The sequence below is a fragment of the Lissotriton helveticus genome, chromosome 11 (genome assembly GCF_964261635.1).
Source record: "Lissotriton helveticus chromosome 11, aLisHel1.1, whole genome shotgun sequence".
Classification (NCBI taxonomy): Eukaryota; Metazoa; Chordata; class Amphibia; order Caudata; family Salamandridae; genus Lissotriton; species Lissotriton helveticus.
The window spans coordinates 210,546,270-210,572,853 of record NC_136072.1 but is presented as its reverse complement, the minus strand read 5'-3'; the positions used below and the strand labels follow the sequence as shown (position 1 = coordinate 210,572,853).

The 26,584-nt window shown below is 41.7% G+C and overlaps 1 protein-coding gene across 5 annotated transcripts in view; it reads left to right on the top strand.

Moving 5' to 3' along the window:
* The window catches only part of P2RY12 (purinergic receptor P2Y12), a 607,067-nt gene that overhangs the window by 492,566 nt on the left and 87,917 nt on the right, over positions 1 to 26,584 (top strand). For all 5 annotated transcript variants that reach the window (XM_078666122.1, XM_078666121.1, XM_078666123.1 and 2 more), the window contains exon 2: positions 7,181 to 7,480. In XM_078666122.1, coding sequence (XP_078522248.1) covers positions 7,468 to 7,480 — 13 coding nt within the window. In that variant the 5' untranslated portion in view covers positions 7,181 to 7,467. The remainder of the gene's footprint in view (positions 1 to 7,180; positions 7,481 to 26,584) is intronic.

Here is a 26,584-nt window from a genome sequence, read left to right as displayed (position 1 = left end):
GGCAGATCACTCCTCTGCATTTGTCTGCCAAACTCTAAATCAGGCCAGTCAAACTAAATCAAGCCCTTACTCTTAGAGGGTAACTAAAATTGGAATCACAGATACTTCATATACTGCGGTAACTCACAAGTAATAGGATGTCAGATCAATGCTATTTGTTAATGATGAAATAATAGGCCGCTGCTTAAGAGAACGTTCAAAAGTAGAATAAAATACTAATACTCTTTGGCATGATAGTCACCTAAAGCAGGAACCTTAATGATCCTGAAAGACTTGCCCGTCCCCGTGTGAGTTCACCCAATCTAGGCTATATAGGCTAAGCCTTGGCAGGAGTTTTCCTGTCTTTGCATTGTTTTCTTTTGCATCACAGCAGGTTTGCAACAGATGAGCATCAACTTCTTGAATTTTCCTAGTAGTTTATTTTCACCTTCTCAAATTACTGTAACAATTATAAAACGGTCATTGCTCCCAAAGAAAATCAGCAACAAAGAGACCTGCCTCTGAGCCATTCCTCCTTCGGCGCTTACACACAGCTTTTTTGTGGAGTGAAAAGTGAGGTGTTCTCTGGGCATGCTTCTAGCTCAAGGTTTCAGCAGTCAGTGCTAGGCCAATCATCCTCTCAGATTAAGAGCTACACTTGAAAGTTTTGAGGAAGTCAACCAAGTTCAAGTGTAGCATCCATCTTTTTTAGTGTTCAGTCTAATGATGTTGGGCCTGCCATGGTATTTGCAGAGGCTCAGAACAATTGCTGATGGTAGACACCCATAGCAATGCCTGATCTGCTATTAAATTTAAGCCCGGAGCACTGCACAAGGCGTTCTCTTTTATTAGGATATTACGGACTGGTATTGCCCCCTAACTAGCTACGATCACTACCATTAAAAAACCTCAAAGTGATCTGGAAAAGCATGAATTAACAACAATTGTAAATTCACTGCTTTTGAACGTCAGCTGCAGAGAAAGTAAAGAGACAGCACATACCTTTAGAAGGTCGAAGGTAGGTATTTTATTTTACCACTTTTGAGGGACTAACATGCTTATCGGCACCAGTTACTAATTTTCAAAACAAGCAAAACAATGAATCGGGCCTAATGTGATACTTACACGAAGGGACAAGTAAAATGGAAACCAATGCAAAACTTCCCAGACATTTATGATGTATTTTGTTTTTCACACAAATAGTAATTTCAGAAATATAACCAATTACATTGAAGTAACTACTTTGTTCTCGCAATAAAGTGCCTCTTAAAGTGTGACACATAATGGGTTTCAAATGTCACACATACTCACCGAAAACCTGGAAATCTTTCATAAGTAATCTTAGGACTTGCCAGCTATGGTAACCATGATCAAAGCGCAATGCACTAGATGTATGGATATGAAATAATAGTGAAATAATTACAGTGAAATTCGTAAAAATCGTTAAAACTATTTCACATTATTATTTACTTGTACCTTTTGAACTAAAAGGCCAATGTACACCCTCAAAGAAATACACAAAACCATAAAGACTACTTGTTATATGTAAAGTTAATTAGAAAAGTTTTTGTTTAAACAAAGGTAGCATTTGTTTTCACTCTTCCAGGCACTTGTTCAGTAAAATGATGCGGGTAGTGCTATTCACTCGATGCCTGATGTTTCAGAGGCTACTGTGCTATGCACAAGTTGTGTTTACAAAGCATGGCAACAAGCAAGCAAAACAATTTCAGACAAGTACCCTCCTGTGTAAAACGCCAATGGTTTTTACGTGACATGTCCACTCACCACTTGGACAAATACTCACAAATCCCTCTCACTGGTGATGTTCACGCTGTTCCTTGTTGACAATCCCAAAACAAACAAGTGATCACAGAGAGAAGGGCTTACAAAACACAAACACAGCTCCTAAACTAAGCAAGCTGCTGGGCATTGCTCTCAGCCTTGAAGAGTGGAGTGTGAAGACCAGCCCTGCATGGCCCTACCCGCTAGGCACTCTTTCTCCCTCCTGTGGGATGACAAAAAGGAACAGTTAGTGAAATCACCATGAGAGGAAATGAGACACACAAAGGAAGGTCAATAGTAAGAAAATAGTCCTGCCAAAGTAACTTTAATGCCCCTTGAAGACAGGAGACATGTAAGCGGTCCAGTCGCCATTGACGTGAACCAAACCATGGAAAGAGGGACTGAAGGTAACCATTTGCCACTCAAAAAAAAAAATTATTTAGAAAGGCACTGAAAAGATCCAGTGAAAATTTAGTGGGGTGCGAGGCATATGCCCAAAGCCCATACTGTAGATACATCATGCCTCGCTGCTGGCTGTCTAAAACACAAATAGTAACAGGAGTGCTGGGCCCTAAAAACCCTGTTGCCTGCAGCAAAAAGAGTCTGCTGCCCTTTCCCTTTGACGATCAACCCTGTGTCAATGATATGCTTCAGGGTGAAATTACTGTCTCATTGCCTTTTGAGTCTGCTAAATCCTATGCCTTCCAGATACCTGGACAAACATTAGCCTCTAGAGGAGTCTCCCATATGTTTTCATACCTCTATAGCGGATGTATGACATTACAACGCATGCTTTTACATCGCATGCTTTTACAACGCGAGTTTTACAACGCATACCATTACAACGCATAGTGCTTTGGGGCGCTGGATAGTGAATAGTTTAATTTACTATTCCAACTCCAGTCCCCGTGGATAGTAGGGAAGGTGTTGGACAGTAAATTAAACCTATTCCCTATCCTAGAGCGCCCCCCAGCGCAATGCGTTGTAATGGTTTGCCTTGTAAAAGTTGCGTCGTAAAGGCACTGCGTGGTAAAAGTTGCGTTGTAAAGGTTGTTTCCCCTCTATAGCAAACTTAGTGGGACAAAAGCTGTCAGGTCACATGGAATTGGCAACAGAGGAAATTTTGTGTCAAACTCAGTTGATAAGTGCACTAATGGTGCATCAAACTTTTAAGTTGTGGCTTTGATCTTTGGTATTAGAGATAAAGCTAAAGTAGTCTATTCAGGTTGAAGAAGTGCATAGCATTTTAAGTCCATATGGCTGCCTCACGTCTGGTAACACCTTTGATGCAATCCAGTCATATGGTTGCTACAGAGTGCCCACACAAATAGCAATTAAAAGCTTCATATCAAACCATTCAATATAGGTATAAAATAACACAGTATGAAAAGCAATTAAAAATATAATAAGATCCAAGATACATCTCAGCTATCCATTCAGTTCTGTGTGATGCTATGTTGTTTATTATAATTTACACTAAATTCACCAATTAACTACAGTTTTATTTCTTACAATAGTGTACTGTATATATGGTGCTATGGAGATGACCTTCCAACATTTAAAAGTATCCACACTTCATATAAAACATGAATGCTCCCACCACCAACTTAGTCTATGCACTCGCGGGCGGGTACCGTGTCATTGCAGGGGTGTACCTGCATTTCTAAATGCCAGCTCTGTTACCCCATCACCAAGAAGTCCAGAGATGGCCCTCACGGGGTGAGTTCATGTAGTTTATTTTGAACTCTGCAGAAACAGACGTGTTTCAGCTTTTACCTTTATCAATATCATCAGGCGTGCTGGAAACGGGCCAAACTTATCATGAAAGTTACATAAACATCAACAAAGGACTCGCAAGCACATACCATAGTATATATCATTGCCATCTTTGCGTAGTTTTGGGTCGTTCCAGTCCCGATAGAAACATTATTATCGTACCAATGTGCAAAAGCCTCAGGGTAAAACATTGCTTATATATACACACACCACAAATGTTATATGCATCTGTGCACAATAATAACATTGTGGCCTGTTCAAATAAAAGATGTAAAGAACCCCTCTTATTTACCCATATGGGTGGGGACTTTTGAAAATTCCTATCTCCATAGTTCACCTTTAAGTAGCCTCTTTTTTTTGTCTCCTTCCTTTATGGCTTTATGGACTCTTTAACGGATTTGATATCTGATCTGGCAAATATCTGGCTGCCTTGCTAGTCTTGATTTGAAATTTGTATTGTGAATGCCTGACGTGTTCCCAAAGTTTGGACATTTTAATGAATTAATTACTTTTTTGTTTCACGTGTGGCATTGTGTTTAACCTAAAACTTGTTGCCGGTCTTGGGTTGTAGTATAAAAGTAATGGGATGACAGTGAGCACAATTTAAGCATGGAAAAGTTCCCCTAGTGTTAGTTGTCAAAAAAACGTTAAGTATTTGTTGAAAGTTCTTATTTCAACTAAGAAACAGCATTGACTGTTCACTCAATTCTTGTAGTTTTTCATCATTTTCTAATAGATTCCAGTGTTTAAGGATGATTTGAATTATATTGAGCCTCTGTTTGGAGTATGGTAGGGTTTTATTCATTAGGTTACTTTGTAAATTGTATCTTCTGTGTATGTTTTTAGCCCTTATTCTTCTTTTTGTTTAGTCTCTATTTTGTACCTTGTCAGAATACATTTCTCACACATCTGTCATTCTCTTAGTTTACTTTTCTTTCTCAGTGATACTTCGTTTAAGTCCTGGTAGTTTATTGTATAGTAAAGTTTCAATGAGTTGTTTTGGATGAAACTTGTGGCATCCAAGATGCTATTTTTGTCTGATGGTTTCACAAATATGTATGATACACATGTCCTATCTCTAATGCTATTATTTAAGCCCACAAATGGTTCTTTAGGACTTCAAGTGTGAATTTGATGGGGTCATGACATCCATTAGGGTACACTTCAAATTGTTTCAATTGGCTCATAGCTCCTTTCCAGATACTTAAAGTTTCATCTATATACTACCATCAACTATTAATGTGGTCCTTCAAGTTTTCATTTTGAAGTCTTTTTTCAGTTTCACTTTTGTGGATGTAAATATTAATGCATTTGGCGGCTGAATCGCTCCCCATTGGATACTCCAATTGTATGCAAATAGAATTGCCTATTAAATCTGAAATATGAGTGGTATAGGATCTGGTGTCAAATCTGTAAAAGGAACAACCTTTTTTGTTGATTTGCATTCTTTAATAGCAGTTCTTCCCCACTGCTTCTTTTCTCTCTTCATGAAGTTTACTTCCATAAAGGTTTTCTACATCACATGTGTATATTATTTAATTACTTTCACATGTACTTTCCTAAAGTTTCAATAGGATATCAGTTGTATCTTTAATCACTATTGGAATATACAGTAGTAATTATTTCAATTGTTCATCCAAAAATATTGCCAATATTTCAAACTGATATCTGCTACTTTGACTTTGGAATATTATAGTGATGTCAAAGGGGCTTTATTGGGCACAGAGTGTTGATTTAATAGAAGCATGGCTGCTTTCTAGGAAGAGATGTGGTCTGTGTTCATGAGAGCTGTTGAAAGCTATTACATGGTTTCAACAAAGCATGTTTAGTTAGCTTTTCAAATGAAGTTTGATGGTGCCATTCTTGTGGAATGCAGATTTCTTATGCTTCAGGTGGTTCACAATGTGTGAAGTTGTAATGTGTAATTATTAAGGATCTTGCCAAAAAAAGGGGGATGAGTTGATAATATTTAATTAATAAATGCTGTTCTATAGATGTTTAGCCTGATTTAGAATTATGTGGGAACACCAGATCTTCTGACTGGTGGTACTAACTCTATAGTGCTGAAAATTCTGCAAGTGGATTCTGCATTCAACAATTGCTCAACCAATCAGTGGATTTTCCATCACCCTGCAACTCAAAATCAGACTCTATTGGCAGAGAAACATCATTTACCATGCAGTCTGAACCATGCAGTGCCTTTACAATGTAATCTAAACAATGATTGAGTCTTTACAATGTATTCCTTAAGCATGCAAATCATTGCAACAACTTGCTTTAGGGAATGTGGTGTTGGATTTTAAGTCCTACTGATACACATACTGGAGTTGGAATAGTAAATTATACTATTGCCAAGTTTAGCACTTCACCAAGCCTAGTCATTGTAACAACTTGCATGCTAAACAACATGTGGTAATGATTCACTCATTATTCAGACTGCATTGTTAACGCACGCATGGTTACGGCATGCGTGTTTCTTTCACACAACCCTTTTGGCATATCCTCCCTTGTGAATATCTATTTCCCCCAACCTTCTTACCTCTGCAAGTCAGAAACTTTCCTCTTCAGATATTGACTGATGAGGAAAATACAGGCAGAAAAGTTGTGGCAGTGAAATGCTGCATGTAAACATAACTGAAGTAGACACATGTTTTTCCAAATTCCAGGTCCCTTTGTTCTCACATTTTCTACCTGCTTTAAGGAGGTGGAAAATGTGAGTGCACATGCAGTTGTTGTTACTGGGTGCAATGTGGCACATGGCTAAAATTGCAGCTATGCTGAGTGGTAACTCAGAAACCTGCAGAATTACCACAACTCCTAATCAGCCCCTTAGCAAAAACTGTTAAAAGAGAGATAGGGACTCTTTATTATCAAAGCTACTAGTAAATAATCCAACATTATTCTATTTCAGCTGGAAATACCGTGCTGAGGTGATGAATGTCGAGAACCAGTGCCACGCAAATTAAATCATGTTATTTCCCTCTAGCCTGCAGTTGCACCTGTGTACTTTGTCTTTTAACAAGCACTTCAATTGACTTAAACCAAGGCTGTCTGATATAAAAGAAAAACATCCTTAATTAGTAATGACAGGTGGCACAACTGCACGCTATAAATGCAAGTAAGAAAGGAAGGGACAGAGGACGTTCTTCCATTAACCAATCTGGTGCACATTGAAACACAATATTAAAGCTGAATTCGTCAAACATTGAAATGGCGGTGAATAGGGGGTAGACATATATTATTTTACAATATGTGTCTTTTATGGCGTGCCAGTTATCACGGGTGAAGCCGGTCACCTCCCTCCACATTTAGATTTGATTTAAATGCAAGATTGGATTACATGTACATTAGCGCCTCGTCATGGGCGAGAAGGGCGCGGTAAAACGCTGGATAAGATCACCAGATTCCGACTTAATTTAATTTCTGCAGGATGCACATCAAGGGGCGGTGTTATTAACCATTTCAACACAAGTGTTTTAGACTAACAGTTCCCGATAGTGTGCTCAAAAAGCCTTTCAATAAAATCATTACATTTTATAAGGAAGTAAAACTGTACACATGATGTTCAATGATGTATGCCATGGCAAAAGTCCAGGAGCTGAAACCTTAAAACAACTATTTTTTTCTCCCTGTCTGTTTTAAGGAAATAAAAGCAGAAGCGTGAAGCAACAACTTGTCATGGAAATGTTCTGCCCATCGGAACTATTGCAGTGAAAATCGAAAATAAGCCCTATGAAGGGACTGGGAGAGGGCACAGCCGCTCGCTACTTACTTTCTTCCGCGAGGAGGCCTGAAGCAAACGAAGACACCAGTCTACGAGAACTCGTCATGCCGCGGTTTTAACCTGGCCGACCCCCCAGGGCGCGCGCTATGCACATCTGATGCACTGAATAACCCAGAAGGTCAGGATTTCAAGGCCCCGATTCCACAATGAACCAATCAGGTAACAGTTCTCTTTTTAAGCTGGATTTGTGGTTCTGGTGTTAGCCAAACATCCAGGGCTGGTAACTCAAATTAGTTTAGCAGGTGCAGTGGCACAGGGGTCCTGTGACGTTAGGGCTGAGTGCACCCCAATTAGGTCTTGACTTTACTACCCAGCAGACAGAGACCCATTTTCCCAGCTTTCACCAGAGCCCATGTGCAAAATTCTTTTTTTTTAACTCGTGGTGCAATTGCACCCACAAACACATAGCATACTGGCTGGGTGCCTAACTCAATTCCTATTTAATTTCAAACAATGAGATGCAATATACACTCCAGTGCTTACTTTGTGCCGGTGGCGGCAGGAGGTGGGCACTGACACCAATATTCAGAAATCAACATTTATAGTCCATAATCAGATTGTAACCAAAGGAAGAGATAAATACACAAAGGGTAGAAAGGGGGTGTTGGGGGAGGAGTTATAGAAAGAAAAGAGGGACTGTGATTGAAAAAAAATTAAAGAGTGAGATAAAGGAGCCGCAAGTGTTAAGTTGTTTAAAAAAGCGGCTTGCTAGGGAAATCAATATTAGCTACCCTTGTCAACAACTATGAGCCCTCCCCTGCACATATGTTTCTTTTCTAAGCTTAACAAAATAAGCACTAGTAAAATCCATTCTTCTCAAATCATCATACCTAGAGGTGAAAGTACCAATATGTATTGATTTTTAACTCCCTTCAAATAAATGTATATATTTTTTTTGGTATTTTGTATGATTGTTTACTCTCCCTCATATCTGTTTATGGTCACCTGTGAGCAGCATTATTTTGTGAAATTTGGACACTGAGGAATGTTTCAATCAAAGTACAGATAGACCCCTTGAACATGATTCACTAAAGTTTCCCCATCGACATATCAGATCTGCACTTGATGAACGTTATATATTCCAGTATGTTAATATCAACTATTAAATATGCAGCAGCAACTATCCTATGGTCTCAAATATATGTTCCACAATATAATCAAAGTAACTAACTGTGGAGTTAGACCAGTAAATCCTCTCTCCCATATATATGCTTGCCATATACATATCTTGCTCTCTATATACTGTTGCAGATCGAAGTTTTTGGATTTAATACAATGGCATTCAACCGAAGTTCAATTTTTAGTATTAACGCTTAAATTAAGAAATTGTGCATTTTCGGTATGCCAACAGATCTTTCTAATTTTTAGTTGAGTTGCACCGATAGGGGGGGAAATGGTTGAATTTTTCCGCCAAGTGTAAGGGGGTGAACAGGAATATGCAAAGCAAATGAGATGAAAACTCACATAGGACCTTATTACAATGTTGGGCGAACCTATGTCCACCCAACACCTTTGGGAATTGGGACCCGCTCGACCATAGGGAGGCGGATCTGACCTCAGTATTTGGATCGACCGCCCATAGGGCAGTCGGAAGCATACATTTTCCAATGGAACTTTGTGTGGTGGGTAGAATAGGCCCACAGTGCAAGCTTCCATTGAAAAATTGATGTTTTCAAACATCCTTGCACTGTTTGGAAGGCACCATGTGGTGCCTGCCGATGGTGCAGGGATGTTGAGGGGCCCCATTGTAGAGGGCCTGGGGAGAAGAGGGCCCTACAAGGGGTCCCCAAAGACACTTTCCGACAGCCTTTTTATGTCAGAAAGGCCAACATAATATGGCTGTCGGAAACCGTCATCATAATCCCAATGGCGGAACTAAGCCTGGCACCGCCATTATAAGGGGATTATAGTGTGTTCCAACAGTCCGACGGGCTCCATTGGATGGTCCCTCCACCTGCTGCCTCCGACCGCAGAGGGAGATGGCGGGCGGATCGTAACCTACGAGCTGTCGGTTGCGGTATGACCGCCATCGAAATCAGTCCCATAGTCATTACCCACTCACGTGCACATGAATTGATTTTTTACTCCCCAATCTGCACTTTTACATTGACACCTTAAAGACCAGGGTGCACATTTCGCAGAAAGCAAGATATAATAATTGGAAGCAATGACATCCTTGGACAACTTAGTTCTGGGTAGAAGCAGGGCTTACTTTAGTGCTGGTGGTGCCCGATGTGACAATCTTTTTTGGCACCCCCTCTCCTCCCATGACCCCCTCCTTTGATTCCCTCACAACTGCCCAGGGAATGTGCCCCTCATCTCTCCATAGCCCCTCTCTCACATACCTTCCATTTCTTTTTCAAAAGCTATTAAGGGCTGACTTTACTAGTCCACTCAGCTGTCCACATAAAATGCTTATCTGTTCTTTGTAGCAGGAATATTGACCCTATGGCGAGTCAGTGCTGCCATTGGATAAACTTCTGATCCCTCTCTCTAGCAGGAACATTTATCACAAGAGTTATCTTGACATTTTTATTCCTGCTTGAAAGCTGGATGCACCCGGAACTCTGTAGTAGGTGCTTTTAAATAGTAGGTGAATACTAAGCACATTGCCCCTCTGAAGTCAATGCCCATCCTCCAAGTCTGGCCCAGTGCGGCCACACTGGTCGCACTGCCCTAGAGCATGTCCTGGGAAGAAACATCCTTAGCTGTTATCAGAGCTCATCTCTTAACCATCTTTCGTCAGTGCCCTTTTATTTGTTTGTATCAGCCCTTTTCACCCATTGCTTGTTTGTTAATTGCATAAAAAGTAAAAATAAAAATAATATGGAATGCAAAAAAGTCTTACGTTTGTTCAGAGACATGCGTGAGTTAGCACACAAGAGAAAGATAGGAATGTACACTAATGCATTTCATTATGGAGGTTTTATGAACTTGCACATTGAAATAAATTAGCTGAACTTGCACATCTTCATGATCCGTGAAGACAAATGCCACACCCCTATAGATGTACCGTACAAGATTATTCTGAACTGGGCTCATTGAATGTATATGTTGGTAGATGGTACCATGTATTTAGCTGTTTTCCAGTGATTTATTTCGTTTCTACGTACATTTCAGACCACAATGTTTTAATTTAAGTACATTCACAAAATACATGCTTCCATGTGCCCACCTCTTGGTTACAATGGTTATATTTCATTCTAATACCCAAGCTAATTTTATTCCATGTCTCTGGTGTATAGTTAAAGTTTATAAATACAAAAAAAATGGAATTTGTCTTAGATTAGCATTGACTGGTGTTTGATGTAAATCCTTATTCAATTCTGCCCAGATTTCAGAGGTCATTGCCTAAAATGATTCAGATGTCCAATGAGGCTGTATACTCATGTGGTTTGGAACTTTATTGACCGTTAATAACTGATATACTCTACCCATGTGGAATTTCTTGTAATGTTAGTGGAACACCTCATAAACCAGAGATATCGTTCTAGTCAGATGCTTGTAGTAATATCAACAACGGTGGAAATATTTGAATAAACCTGCCTTAGGTAGTATCCCAAATTCATTCTGAATTTATGAAAATTATAAAAATTAATGTTCCCTAACTAGTAGATCAATTTCTGTTACAGTGTCGGGATTTCCTCACGGTTTGAAGTGCACTTTATAAATGCACATGACATAACATATTATGCTTTTCGTTGCCCACAGAGGGCACTCCTCAGCCACCTAGGATTAATTAGGTTCAGTAAAGGAAAACATCGATTTCCAGTTGTACCTCAAATTGTTTCACACATCCTAGATATTCCGAAGTACTTTAAAGTGTATTTTTTTAAAGAAATGTGTGTCAGACAATTTAGCAGTGCACCCTAATTTGCTACTTTTTGCTCATTTCATTTGGTTTCTGATACCTGAAGAAATGTGTGCTAGTAGACAAGGAATAACTTTTGCCTTAGTTTTTGTGAGAAGGGTGCCAAATAGTACATTCAACAATCTAGTAGAGCCTAACTAGTCACATTGATTGAATGGAGTGTTTAACACTTGAAAGGTTTGAGGTATTGTTGAGCAAATAAAAGATTTTATCATAGAGTGCAGCTTTGAAAAAATGCTTATTTTAAAACACATGGCAGACTTGGAAAGAAACCAGCATTGTGGTAATAACACCCTTTTTATCATGTTAATTTCATTTACCAATGAAAGAGATATTACATGCAATTTTTGTATATCCTTTATTAGGGAGAACCTATTTATTTTAAACATCTTTGATATTCAGTCTCCTACGTTAATACCAATGTATTGAAGAGGGCCGAGGTCGACCCTCCAGGTCGATCAAATTGCTGGAGGGTTACCTGCCTACCTGCTTCCACGCAAACAGCCCATCTTCAGCAGAGGCTGCACCGGGCTTCTTGCTGCACGGCTCCCGCTCCCACTCCCGCTGACGCCATACCAGCACTGCCGCCAGGGGTAGGACTCCAAGTCCCAGCACCCCCCAGGCGGCGCACACCACCAGCGTCACGAGGAAGCGCCCGGAGGCGCTTGAAAGGAGGAGCGCTGCCGGAGCTTGTGGGGGCCGAGGTCGATCAAATTGCTGGAGGGTTACCTGCCTACCTGCTTCCACGCAAACAGCCCATCTTCAGCAGAGGCTGCACCGGGCTTCTTGCTGCACGGCTCCCGCTCCCACTCCCGCTGACGCCATACCAGCACTGCCGCCAGGGGTAGGACTCCAAGTCCCAGCACCCCCCAGGCGGCGCACACCACCAGCGTCACGAGGAAGCGCCCGGAGGCGCTTGAAAGGAGGAGCGCTACCTCCGCCCCGCGGAGCGCGCGCGGGAGCGCGCCGGGAGAAGCCCGGGACAAGGGCGGGACCGTCTGTGGCCGTCCGGGGCTGTCAAGGCTGGGCTGGGCCCCGTCCCTTTCCTCTTACCAACCACGACGACTCACGCTTGGTGCCTGTTGCTCTCCTGTTGCCCAAACCATGTCTACACGCTCTGGTAAGCCTCTCAGGGGTGAGGTCGAAAGGGGATCTAATGCCGCGAGCCCCGTGATAGGGTCAATGGACCGCTTCATTACCAGGGTGGCGGCGGTGATTGAAAAGGAGATCGCCATCTCTGAGCGGCGTCTATCTGAAGTATATCTCCCCGCAAGTCGCTCATTATTGGGGGTAGACGCCCAGTCGCTCACACCAGCCATTACACGGGTTCAAGTAGGTACCCCCCCTAGTATGGACAGTGCTCCCTTGGAACCCCTCCATCTGACTGGTATTGAGCAAAATATTGACAGGTTGGAATCTCAGGCCGCTCTTCCTCCTATAGACACTCTGGAAGATGATGGCCGTAGTATTTGCTCCGCATCACTACCACCTATTCTGTTAAGTGATGTTACTGGAGACCCAGAGTCCCCTAATTCCCCTGTACGTACCACAGTTGTATCAGATGGAAAGCTAGTTGGGGCATCTCCTATTATCGTGACTTGTGATACTAGGCAGGAGTTTCCCCTCGTAGGTAAAAAATTGCGCAAACGTAAGAAGGGTAAGCTAGTGAGACAGGCCGCCCTCTACCAAAGAGTAAGGAAGTCTCCTGTGCCAAATCCAAGTACTACAAGGGGTGCCCCTATGCAGAACGAAACTGATACAGAAGGGGATGTACTGATTTCTCCAAAGGGCCCTCATACAACTAAGGTCCCAAAGCGAGCTGACTTGGTAGTGGTCGAAAATATTCTGGAGAAGGTATATACCCTCTTGAAACCATTAATAACTCAAGTGAAGAGTCTAGGGGAGAGGATTGATAAATTAGAGCAGTCAACTCTGGATGGGTTACATTCACTCAAGACAACAATTAAATTAGCAACTAGAGTGACTGTAAATAAGGATGTGGGTGTAAAAGGGAATGATTTATTAGCGCAGAAAGGCCCTGAGCCCCAAATAACCCAAAATAAAGCTGCTCTTAACAATCTAGTAATTCCAGCTCCGAAATCTCCTCCGAGTTTGAATCCAGGGCCAAGCGATAAGGGACTTCCAACAAATAAAGAGTCAGAGAAAAATAAGCCAAAATCTCATTCTCAAAAACAGCAACAGACAACTGAGGGCAAAAAGGCGGTCCAACAAAAATTAGAAGGTAGCAGTAAACCCAGCGGCCCAACGACTAGGAAAGCCCCCAGGCCTGCAACACAATGTTCTGCCCCAACAATCTTCTCACAGGCCCCCAGTATCCGCCCACGACGGATCCCCCCAATTAATCTCCCACCAGACTGTCAACCATTTGTTGCAGTCATGGTTAATGTGCCTCCTCTAAAGGATGGCCAGTTGGAAAACCATCAATCACTTAAGAACAAGTGTATACACTGGCTGAAGGCAAATAAACCAATCCCCCCGGGTATGGACGGTATTATTTTAAGTGTCCGTAGAGTGGGATGGGTGGGGCAAGGGAAAAAAATGCTGGAAGGGGACTGTGTAATTATAAATTTCCAAGACTATAGAATGGTGCCATCCATTTGTACTCCTATTAAAAATATGGGGGCCCCGGGGGTGAAACTGGTAGACCTCACGTATTTTTACCCTAGGCATCTTGTGAGCCCAATTGGAGGAAGTGAAAGTTCTCTCAATTCGGGCCAAAACTGGGCCGGGGTTGTAGGAGGCGACAGGGAGAAACATATGTGGGCAAATGGCCCCTGCTGACTGGAATCAGTGAGGAGAGCAGAACGAGAAGAAGTACCATCCACCCAAATAAACCTTGTAAGTGTAATAGGAGAGTCTACAACAACTCCACAAGATCCCTGCTCTCCTCGGTTATATAGGGGGAGCCCCATGGATAGGGGCCTTCAAGCGTCCAGCGACTATCCAGCTGTGACGGACCTAGTCTTTAAGGTTTTCAGCTGGAACATCGCAGGGATTGCTGGAAAACTGGCCCTCCCAGATTTTACTGCGTGGGTCGACAAGCACTCCTTGTGCCTCTTTCAGGAAACTTGGAGCTTGATACCGGTCCATAGGGTGGGCTTTTCCTCATACTCCTCTCCTGCGCGGGCCTCGGAATCTGGGAGAGGCCGCCCAGCCGGCGGCCTTCTTATTTGGGTCGCGGCATCTTTAAACTGTAGAGTGGTGGACTATCCCACAGGTTCCCCGGACATACAAAATATTACCCTTATAGACCAAAGGGGAAGAATTGTTCTAAACATCTTTAATGTGTATGCTCGGGGAACAAAGGGTGGGAGAAAGTCTCCAGTGATAGCTCTTCTTGAGACCCTGCTAAATAACACCCCCCATAAGACCCGCACCCTGGTTGTTGGTGATATGAACTGCACGTTCGAGCCTTTGGGCTCGGATGTTTCCCTCGACCAGGATGAGGAGGATGCCAGGTGGGGATCCCGGCTCTGGACATCGCACCGATTAAAAAGTGGACAGAAGTGGCGCTCCAAATATACTCCCTTACTCTTGAATTTAATCTAAGGGCAGCGAATGGGAGGACTTCCTTGGATAGGGGGGGTGCACATACCTACAACAGACCAGGGCACACCTCTAGGCTGGATTATGTCCTAATAGATGTGTGCTTATGGCCTTATGTGAAGGACATGCAGGTGGTCCCTTCGACAGAGAGCGATCACAACCCTCTCTCCCTAGAAATGGAACACTGGTGGCAACCCCAATGGAAGGCCAACTTTAAAGAGGCGCTCGTACCACTAGATGAATCTGAAGTCTCCCCATGTGGTAGAAGAATTAAATGGGCGAAACTGGTCCTATCCGAGGCGAAGGTTGGGGAAATTCAATCCCATTTAAACCGCGCGGTAACATCTTTGGAATCTTCGCTAGAAGGGGTTGGTAAAGTGAGTGGGTTGTTTCTCTCTCTGATTGAAGACCTAACCAATGTCTTTACCCTGTCCTCTAAAAAGCCGGGCACGACAGGAACTAAAAAAAAAGTTTGTGAGGGGTGGTATACCCAAGCCTGCAGGACCCATAAGACAAAGCTAGTTGAGGCAGTTAAATCTAAATCCCAAAGTGTGATCCATGAGGCTAGGAAGGCTTATAAAAAGATCCTTAATTCGGCTAGAAGGGAGTGGGAAGAAAAATACTGGGAGGACCTACTCCAGGCTAGCAAAATCAGGGATTCCGGGGTGTTTTGGAATCTCATAAGGAAACGGACCAAATCCGATGCAGCCATGAGACCCTGCAGCATTCCGCCTCAAAGTTGGGCAAAACACTTTGGGTCTCTATACCTCCCACCAGACGGGGAACTGTCTGTGGGGATGGATCTCACGCTAGCTATCGAACCTCATGCCTATGACCTTTTCACTTCCTTAGAGATTGAGGGGGTTATAGGCTGGGTGGCACCACGCAAGGCACCGGGCCCGGATGGCCTTCCGGGTGATCTGATGAGGGCTTACCCAAGGGAATGGGGAAGGATCATAGCTGCTCTCCTAAATGACATTATGAGGGGAGGAGTAGTACCAGAATCCTGGAAAGGGGCGGTGGTAGTCCCCATCTATAAAAAAGGTTGCAGGGAAACCCCGGGAAACTATCGCCCAATAAGTCTGATAGACTCCACCCAAAAGATAGCTGGCAAAGCTATCCTAGGTAGGATCCTCCATTGGGTGGAGGAGAACAAAATCCTATCAGACTTTCAGGCAGGTTTCAGGGCTGGTATGGGGACTATAGAGCAGGTGTTTAGGTTGTCCCTCTTGGGGTGGAAGGTGGTGGAACTGGGCAAGGGCAGTCTTTATTTAGCCTTTATAGACTTGAAGACTGCCTTTGATCTAGTTCCCCGGGAAGAGCTCTGGAGGGTCCTTTTTGAGATGGGGCTACCACCTTACATCTTGTCCCTTCTTATAAGCCTTCATGCCCACACTTTTGCACAGGTCCGTTGGGGTAATAACGGAGAACTCACGGAAAAAATACCAGTGTCTAGGGGCGTAAGACAGGGCTGCGTCCTGGCGCCCACCCTATTCTCGTTATATCTGAATGGGGTGGTAAAACACCTTCAACAAGAACCAGCTGACGCCCCCTGTCTTGGAGGTGTCCGCATCCCAACCCTGCTTTTTGCGGACGACACGCTCCTGATTTCTAAGACCCCACAAGGACTACAGAAACTTCTAACACGATTCCAGGAGTTCTGTGTTGCAAAAGGGCTTACAATAAATGTGGACAAAACCAAATACCTAGTTGTTAACCCACCTAAAAAATTGGGCCGCCCACCTACACTTAACTCTATTCCCCTGGAGAAAGTAGCCGAATTTGACTACCTTGGCATTCGGATTACGGACAGGATGACATGGGCAAACCACATTGAAAAAATGGTCCTTAACCACAGGAGAGTAGGAGGAGCTCTCATGAGGGAATACAGGGCCTCAACTAGGAGATCACTTACCCCAGTACTTGACATCTACAAGGCTAAAGTAGCGACATCAGCCTTGTATGGGGCAGAACTGTGGGGTCATTGCCGCCTGGATGCCCTAGTTACTGCTGAGAGCAAGCTATTAAAATCCTTCATCGCTCTCCCCCTGAGCACACCATCTGTACCTGTGAGGATGGACACGGGATGTAAAAACATTAAAGACCAGGCCCAGCTTCGCCCGCTCCTGTTGTGGACACGGATTTGGAGGTGCGAAGAATTAAAATCCTATGCTGATGCACTGAGAGACATAATGAGCCAGGGGGGTTGGGCCAAAATAAAATGGTTAAGGGACACCAAAAAGTTGTTGGAGAATATAGGACTAGGGGATTGTTGGCCATCCCGCTCAGCCCCTCCAAAAGAAGTTGTCAAGGCGCTTTTTTGGAAATGGATTGCTGAGCGCCTAATCTCCAGCCCAAATCACTGCAGGTCCACTGCCACCTTTTTACAAATTAAAGACATTGTGGCCTTTGAACCTTATTTGGACTTGATTACTCTCCCCTTTGATCGTGCCCTTTATTTTAAATTTAGAGTTGGTTCCCTCCCGTTGGGTGCCCTGGTGTCGAAATGGTCAACAGCGGATCGCACTTCTCCCAACTGTGTATGTTGCCCGACTAAGATTGAGTCTATTGTGCACGTTTTATTTGAGTGCCCGGATTACGCAAGGCCTAGGAGCTCTTGGCTGAAACCACTCTGCCGTAACATGGGCACACGCAGTTATTTAGTAGCCTTGCGTATCCTAAGCACGGACACTTCCCCCCCAATAGTCTGTGGAATAGCTAAATTTTTAAAGCAGTTTTGGCATATTCGATGTAAGAGACTGTCAGTAGCTGTTTAATTCTTGTTTTAGCTAATTTATTAACGGATTTTATATCCTTTTATCACTCTTAAACATTCTAATATTTTTTACTGACTTCTTATGGCATAAACTTTTTTGTATACTGTATTGATTGTATTATGTATGTGCTTATAAGATATCTCTGAGTATCGAATAAAAGCTTATGACTGACTGACTGATTTTACTATTATTTGAAATGCCTGCTCCAATTTCTCTTTAGAAAATTGATCAGAATATTTTGTTTTTGTGTTTTATTTATTCAATACCTGATATAGATAAGAAAATTCCTCAATTAGTTAAAATACTTGGGTAATACTATCCATTTCTGGATCTAAATAATACAGCAGTCAGCATGTCGAAGAAAGTTTGATAGTGGAGATGAACAGAAAATGGAGGAACTGTTATTATGGATTGTTCTTGTGAAATTAACAGAGATAGTTGTTTGATGAAAAGTGCAAAAAATAAAGGACAAATGTAGCACGTTTTTGGATTCCTTTACTGATTGAAACAGAGCCACCCCCTTAGCCCAAAAGGATTAATTCAGAGGAGGAATTGTAGCATAAATATTCATTTGTCATGAGAAAGCGCTTAGGAAATTCCATCTCAGCCAATACAGAAACTAAAAACTGGCAAATTGCTTGATAAATTTATTTTCTCCATCCAGGGGCCAGAAGGTCAGCGGGGCCTGCATGATCTCAGCATAAGCTATTGCGTCCCATATGTAATGCATGTTAGTTGCTAAATGTCTTTTTGGGATAAACTTGGTTTGATTTAGGACTATTAACTGTCTTATAAAACAAGCTATTCATGCCTTCAAATATTCCATATAGATTGTAGGGTCTGAATTAAAAAGATTTATAGGTCAATGGGATCTGCAAAGCAATGGGTCTTTACCTGGGTTTAAAAATATGACCGGTTTTCCCTTGTTAAATGATGATGGAAATTTCAGTGTTTGTTATATTTTGTTGAAAAGTGTGGTCTTATATATTTTTTGGACAAGCCATCCTCCCCAGCTGCTGTGGTATATGGAAGAGATCTGATTGTTAATAGCACTTTTGCATGGGTACATTGGAAACACAGAAATCAATGTTCTTCCTTTTATTTGTTTAAATCAATTTGGCTGAAAACTCATTGGTCCTTAATTCTGTTGACCTAAGATGTTCTGTTGCAAAGGAGTATGCTTACCACCAACAATTAAATCAGGACATGAGTTTGAAATTTTCCTTACGCTAATTGCCTATTGTTTCTTGATTTTCCAGGCAATCAATCAGTGACAGCTAGCCAGAATTTTCTTAACGATCTATATCTTTGAGTGCTATGATTGGCTAACTAAACCGAAATTAAAGCATGATCAGAGAGTGACTTCTAAATCATTGACATGCATATGTAAAGCTTCCCTTGTTTTTATCTATTTCTCTCCAACAATGTGATAATTTGTAATATTCTGCAATGGTTGAAAAAACTTATCTCATCAGTGGATTTCTTTCATTTCTCAAATGTGTTTATCCCTGGTTGTTCTCTTATCTGTTTCTTCTAATGACACATTAAAATAAATTCTAATAATAAAGGAATTTTGAAATTGAGTCAATTCTAATAACTCATTTAGGGCATTTATCTGTAACGATGGGTTACTTGAAAGTCTCCTTTACTCGCAACAAGGATAACCCATTGACATGCTGTATCATGGCTCTTCTGTTTTTTTGTCTACCCGATGCCTTGAAAGAGGATTGTTGCAGACCTTGAATTGTCTGTGTTATATTAAATTGAATAAATATCCACAACCCCTGGATATTACTTTAATACATTCTCGTGTAGATAGCCTAAATCCACCTTAGTTTCTTCTAATAGCCTCATAAACTTGCTTTGTTTCCTTTTCTTGATCAAATCATAGTTAAAACTCAAAAAATAGGAACCAAAATATTTGGACAACTCACCATTTGTTCCTTAATATTTTGTGTTACGTGATTTATCTGGATGATTTCCCCATGTTTCCATATCTTCATGTAGTATGCATGTTAGGGATATGATAATTTTCTTCTATCATGTAAAGATCAGAAAGTGATCACTTTCCTGAAAAGGGGATTATAATATTCAAATTAGGGCATTATGTTAGAGTCAATTAAGCCTTTTGGAAGATGTTTGCACTAACTTCTTTAAAGTATCAGAAGCTGTGTGCAGTGGCCTCGAAGTCCTGAGTCAACATTCATGTTGACTGATACAAAGAAAGCAACTTGCAGCATTCATTAAAGCACATGTTAAGAAATCAATATGATATGGAGGTCTTTAATGTCTATAAATGAATGAAACCTGCTTATAGAAACCAACTACTCTGTTCATGAAAAGCTTTGGGAGGAAAACCTGGCTGCAGTTTTGGCAACAGACCTCTAAGGGCCCAATGGACTCTGAAGCAATCAATTAGGGTTTGACAGAGCAGGAGCCCACTACAAATTGGCAAGGCACCTAACTTTCTCAACCTGTGGTGCTCCAACCTCACTTGGTAGGGTAGGGGAAGCATGTCTGGTTTCTGACAGGAGTCCCTCATCACTCTGAAACACTTTTCCGATTTCTAAAAATAACTCCTTGCTTTGGGGGTTGTTCTGAAAAGCTAAAAAGATTGCGGAGAAGCTACTAACAACAGCCTTGCCAAGATGTCATTTGTTGCAGCAGCTGATGTACTTTTGCCAAAAATAGCCCCCAGATAGGTAGGGATCTGTAAATTTAGTGAGTAACGCATAACCAGGGTGGGAGAGGCAAGGGCATATGCTGATCAATGATCTACTGGGTCTCTCGCCAAGCTCGAAATGAACCCTGATACCCTCATTATGATTGGCCTCTGTAGGAAATTGGGTTAATAGTTGAGGGGGGAAAACCCTACTCAAAAAGCAGCCACAATCTCTGTGAGGGACAAGCAAACCCCAATTAACTTGTGCTTAGCCTTCTGGTAGCTTTGCACAAATGCAGCCAGGCTTAATTTAAAGAAAATGTTTAAAGTATTAATGGAGCACTTCAAACAGTAATAAAGTGAAGACACAATACAAAAAACCCACACCAAATTAAATAAAAATACATTAGTTGACATCAAATTGAATCAGAATGATCAGATATATGCAATTTCAAAGACTGTAAGTGAAAGCAGGGCTTAGAATCACAAGCATCAACTGTGGGTATCTGGTTATGCTGGACAGGGACTTAATCATAAGTTCAGGCTGACTGCGATAGAGTGCTGGATGGATACAGGGACTCTGCCACGCCCACTGAACAAGTATTTTCAATCTGGTTCTGTGGAGTCCTAGGTTGTTGTCAAGTATGACATTGATAGGGGGGCTCAAGATGTGAAGTTCTGCATCAAATCACGCACCATTGGATTCTGAAGAAGCTGCAGGTCTGTGGAGATCTGCGTCATTAAAGAGGAGGGCTTATTATGTGAAGGTCTACCTCAATAATGTGTCACACAGCGGGGGTTCAGAGGATACTGCACTGCAATGTGAGATCCAGCATCGGGATTCGCACTGTGGCGGTTCTGATGTGGCTGTGAGAAGCTGTGCCACACTGTCTTAGTTCTGCTTACAGGACCGCAGCTGGGCTGGCACACAGCATCTTCAGTCCCTCTTCCAAGGGTTCAGGATTGTTGTTGCACCACTTTGGGGCACTACCCATAGCAAGCATAGTCCAGATGCTGGGTTCAATTTGGTTGGTGCCTTTTCTGTCTCTGAGACGTCTGATCAGGAGGCTAGCCAACAAGCCCTTGAAGTCACTCTTGTGGTCCTGGGAGCAGGATGCAGGTCCAGTCCGTCTTACTAAAGCATAAGGGTAGTGGGGCAGTAGGGCAACAGAGTAGCAGTCCTTCAGTGCTCTGCCAGACTCCTTCTGAGTCTTCCACAGGTCCAGAGGTATACTGAAAAGTTGATTCTGAGGGTCTAATATTTGTATCTGATGCCTATGTTGAAGTAGGAGAAGGTTATATAGAATTCCCTTTGTAGTCCTTAAAGTTTCCTGCCTCCCCTGTCCAGGGTCCAAGCAGACTGCATGAACAATCAATTAGTGACACGTCCTTTGTGTGAAGGCAGGGCCCAGAATATTCAGTTGCAGGTAGGGCTGTGTCCAGCTCCACACCCACCCAATCCTGCCAGTTGATGGGCCATCCATGTATACCAAATCTCTTTATTGGAAGGCTGTCCGGGAGGAATAAACACAATGCCACCGTCAGCTACAAACAGTCATGTGACCCAGGAACAGGCTCAAGGCACCAAGTGGTTAGGGCAGGAAAGTTAAATCTTTCTAAAAGTGGAATTTTCAAAATGATAACTTAAAATCTAACTTTAACATTGAAGAAGATTTTTAATTATAAGCTCTCAGATACTATACCGGACAAATCCTCTCTGCTTCCAGTTGAATGTTATCGCTCATTAAATGTGATAAGTTAACACAATGTTATCTTACAAGAAAGGTAGGCTTCACAATAGTGAAAAACAAATGTAAGAAATTTTCACTATCAGGAAAAGTAAAACTTAAAAGTACATGTCCCACTTTTCAAATACCCTGCACTCTACCCTAGGACTGTTTAGGGCCTACTCTAGTGGATGGCTCCTATGTGCTAAAAAGGAGTGTTTAGGTTTGGCAAACATTTTATTGTGTCAGGACAAAATGGCAGTTTTATAACTGCACACACAGGCTGCAATAGCACTCCTGAAACATGTTTAAAGGGCTACTTGAGTGGGTGACACAATGAGTGCTGCAGGCCCACTAGTAGCATTTAATTCACAGGCCCTGGGTACATATAGTACCGCTTTACTAGGGACTTACAAGTAAATTAAATATGGCAATTGGGTATAAGCCAATGGTACCATGTTTAAAGGATTGAGCACACACACTTTAGCACTCGTTAGCAGTGGTAAGGTCCTAAAGCCTGCAAAAAAGGCAGCAAAACCAGGACGCAAGAAGTTGGGGAAAACCACACCAAGGATGTCAGTTCCAATAACGCCTAATACCAATGGGTCTTGTGACTCCTATTATTTTCTTATAGATTACAACTGCCTCAAGCAGGGGAAATCTCTCAAAGGAAACAAAGGGATTATAATTATTTATACGGGGAATTAAGCATAGTATTTCTGATTTCTTGATAATTTTATATTAAGGAACCAGATGCTCCTCCCCAGAGTTACAAGTATGACTTGTCTCTGTAACTCTGGGTGGAGGGGGATACCACCCCTGGTTCACATATAATGAGGGGCTTAGTCTCATAGGGTGATTTATGCGCACTGGAAAATATGTGGTTAATACAAATGAGAATTATAAAGATAATCATTATAGCCTCACTGAAATTGAAGAAACCCCTTCTTTAAAGCTCAATAAAAAGGACAAGGCATACCTACGTAGTGAGTTGTATAAAGTCTGTTCATGTATAGCAACAATGCAGCTGTTATGAAATTGATTTTAAAAAGCGCTGTTGACCAGTGAAACCAGTTGGTATCAGAATAATTCTGTTTGAACATCATGTGGCATGGTGAACCTCTATGCCCCCTATTCCATTTAATGAGGGTATTGCAAGTGACACGATCCATGAGCGCTGATAGGGAATTACAATCATACCTTTGCACAAATAAAACTCTTTATCAATCTTGCCCAATACAGGTTAGTCACACTACTCGAAATTGCTGGGACAATATTACAATATTGCAAACTTGCTGGTTTGTTACCTGGAAAGAGGGGGCTTCTCTTTAAGTACTGTACTTTGCAAGACCCAAGTGAGTCCCTCAGCAAAAGGATCTTATGGTCAAAACAAAGGTTTATTAATATCATATAATACAAAGATACACACTTGGAAACATTTGTATATCTGTTTCTTAGAATGGATGCTATGTCGTAGGGTGTGTAGATGCAAAGCTACTGTGGTTCATCAGAAAACAGTTGTGGCTAAGAAGGTTGGGCCTAATCTAGTGTGTGCTGAAGCTTAGACAGGAATGATTTGGAAGGAGAGAAAAGGTTATAACTCAAAGGTTGTTTTCCAAAATGAAGGGCTAATGTAAGAAGAGCAATTGTCCCACAAAAGGTTTAAGGCTGAACATATTTTGAATCTGAATTACCTTTACTTTAGCATCAGTAGTCTTTATAACATGGTTCTCTAAAGTAAAAGTTGAAATGAAAAAATATGCAGTTAGAGGAGAATTTGTGGATCTTTTTAAATTGTCAGCCTGCCAAGAATATCGACTGGACTGTCACAGTTGGAAAGAGAGTTACCACAATGTTGGTGTTCAGGGCTTTGTGATTAAAGCTAATGGCACTTAGTGCCTGATTTTGAGTTTGAGTTTGATGGGCGGAGCATATACCTTCCCCTTGCCATAGTACATTACTCCAGCGATGGTGAGGATACTCCAGCCACCAGATGTATGCTGTCCTGTGGAAATCTCTTACCATTGCCATCATGGCAGTTACAGTAAATGCACTTACATTTTGATGGACACTTCCGTCAATATGGTGGAGCCATACACCAAACTTTCAGCATTTTTTATATTTAAAAAACAACGGACCTGATTTAGAGACAGCAACACCAAAGCCAAGTTCCGCTCTTCTCAATTTGAGTGAGGCAGAACTTCAGTCTCTGTCATCTACATTCACCTCCAGTGGCCTAAGGTCCATTCGAGGTTTGGCCAAGTGACTGCCCGCCATTCTTAGAGTGGGCGAACACATGACTACTTTTAGCTTTCACATTTTGCCATACAAAACATGGCGGTATGTGAAATTAAAAACCTTTAAATGACCCCCATGCCATGGGAGAAAACTTCCATGGTGAGGGGGTCATTGTTTTTAATTATGTTTGATAGAAAAATTCCGCTTTGTAAATCATTTTTTTTTAAATTTGTCATATGGCTTTGTAATGTTTACAGAGCCATCAATCACACTTTCATTGCATTTACAGGAACCACCAGGACTGCGATTCCTGGAAATGCAATAAATAAATGCTGGGATTACAGACTTCTCTAGATTTAGCAGGCACATTACCCTTGAAACGGTGGGCGTGAATTACTCCGAGATGGTGACGGTGCATATCCATTCGCCAAACTGAAAATGTGACCCAAATTCTTTATATGTGACACTTAAATCCCTTGTTGTGCTTGGTCTGTCCGTGGAATAGTACTGAGGCAGATATTTACAGAGAGACATTAGCCAATTAACTGCAAGTTCTCTGCACAGATTGGCTTTGGAATAAGCCTGTTGAAATTAAGCCAGGCTCTTGTCATCTGATGCAAACTGCTTTCTTGAGCTGGTGGAAGCAAGTTGATATCATCCCACATGGAGCTAGACTAACTGGGAAATATCTTCTCCTTAAGGATGAACATGGTTGTGAAGTATATCTGGAATTTGTAGAGCCAAAGTATGCCAAGAAGTTATTTTTACAATTTCGGATTCGCATGTTTCCACCAACTGGAATATCACAGCACTGGGGAGACAAATCAAATTCATCTGGTTTCTGGTTATTGCTCTTTGTATCCAATTATTTATGTAGAGTTTTATGAATTATGTCCTGAAATAAACTAAAATGTAACTTTGGGAGAACAATTTCTTACGTCATATTTCAAGAACTTTATGCACTAAGAAAGAGCCCCTAGTGAAATCAAGGGAAAACTAATTGTCATTGTTGCATTACAATGTAAAACATGTTACTCATACAACATCTATATTATATTTGAAACCATCTGTATTACACTCTTGAAAAAAATTGCATAATGAACAATTATATCCCTGACTACTGTCCCAGATGTAAACTACTACACAGATGGATTGCTACTATGGACCTAGCAAGGGAGGGTGAGCAAATAACAAAACAAAGTGTTATTTCTTATTATGAATGCCCTTTTGTAATGGGCATACAACCCTACCTTGTCCAAGTAAGAAATGTCCAACAAAGTTTCTTTCTGACTAGATTAAGATTTGGTACCCTACATTATTTGGTTGCATTCCCCACGAAGAGGAAAATGTATCATTTATTACCAAACTGTCCATGCGATGGTAAATCGCCGCAAACAACGCTGCATTTTTTATTATTTTGTGTTTTTTACAGGGACATTCGTAGATTTACTTTGAAACCTCTTTTTAAACAAATACATATTACCACTATAAGCAAGCCTTTAATATTATATGTAGCTTGGAGGATTGTTAGAAGCGGCTGTCTCTAGTTGGCAGAGGTATACACTTCTGACAAATAGGGACACACCTTTTCTAGTCAGGGCAAGGAGATCACACACTTAGATAACCCCTGCTCACCCCCTTGGTAGCTTGGCAAAGCAGACAGGCTTATCTCAGAGGCAGTGCGTTAAGCATTTATGACCACATACAGTAATGAAGTGAATAGATTACCTGGAAAGAGGGGGCTTCTCTTTAAGTACTGTACTTTGCAAGACCCAAGTGAGTCCCTCAGCAAAAGGATCTTATGGTCAAAACAAAGGTTTATTAATATCATATAATACAAAGATACACACTTGGAAACATTTGTATATCTGTTTCTTAGAATGGATGCTATGTCGTAGGGTGTGTAGATGCAAAGCTACTGTGGTTCATCAGAAAACAGTTGTGGCTAAGAAGGTTGGGCCTAATCTAGTGTGTGCTGAAGCTTAGACAGGAATGATTTGGAAGGAGAGAAAAGGTTATAACTCAAAGGTTGTTTTCCAAAATGAAGGGCTAATGTAAGAAGAGCAATTGTCCCACAAAAGGTTTAAGGCTGAACATATTTTGAATCTGAATTACCTTTACTTTAGCATCAGTAGTCTTTATAACATGGTTCTCTAAAGTAAAAGTTGAAATGAAAAAATATGCAGTTAGAGGAGAATTTGTGGATCTTTTTAAATTGTCAGCCTGCCAAGAATATCGACTGGACTGTCACAGTTGGAAAGAGAGTTACCACAATGTTGGTGTTCAGGGCTTTGTGATTAAAGCTAATGGCACTTAGTGCCTGATTTTGAGTTTGAGTTTGATGGGCGGAGCATATACCTTCCCCTTGCCATAGTACATTACTCCAGCGATGGTGAGGATACTCCAGCCACCAGATGTATG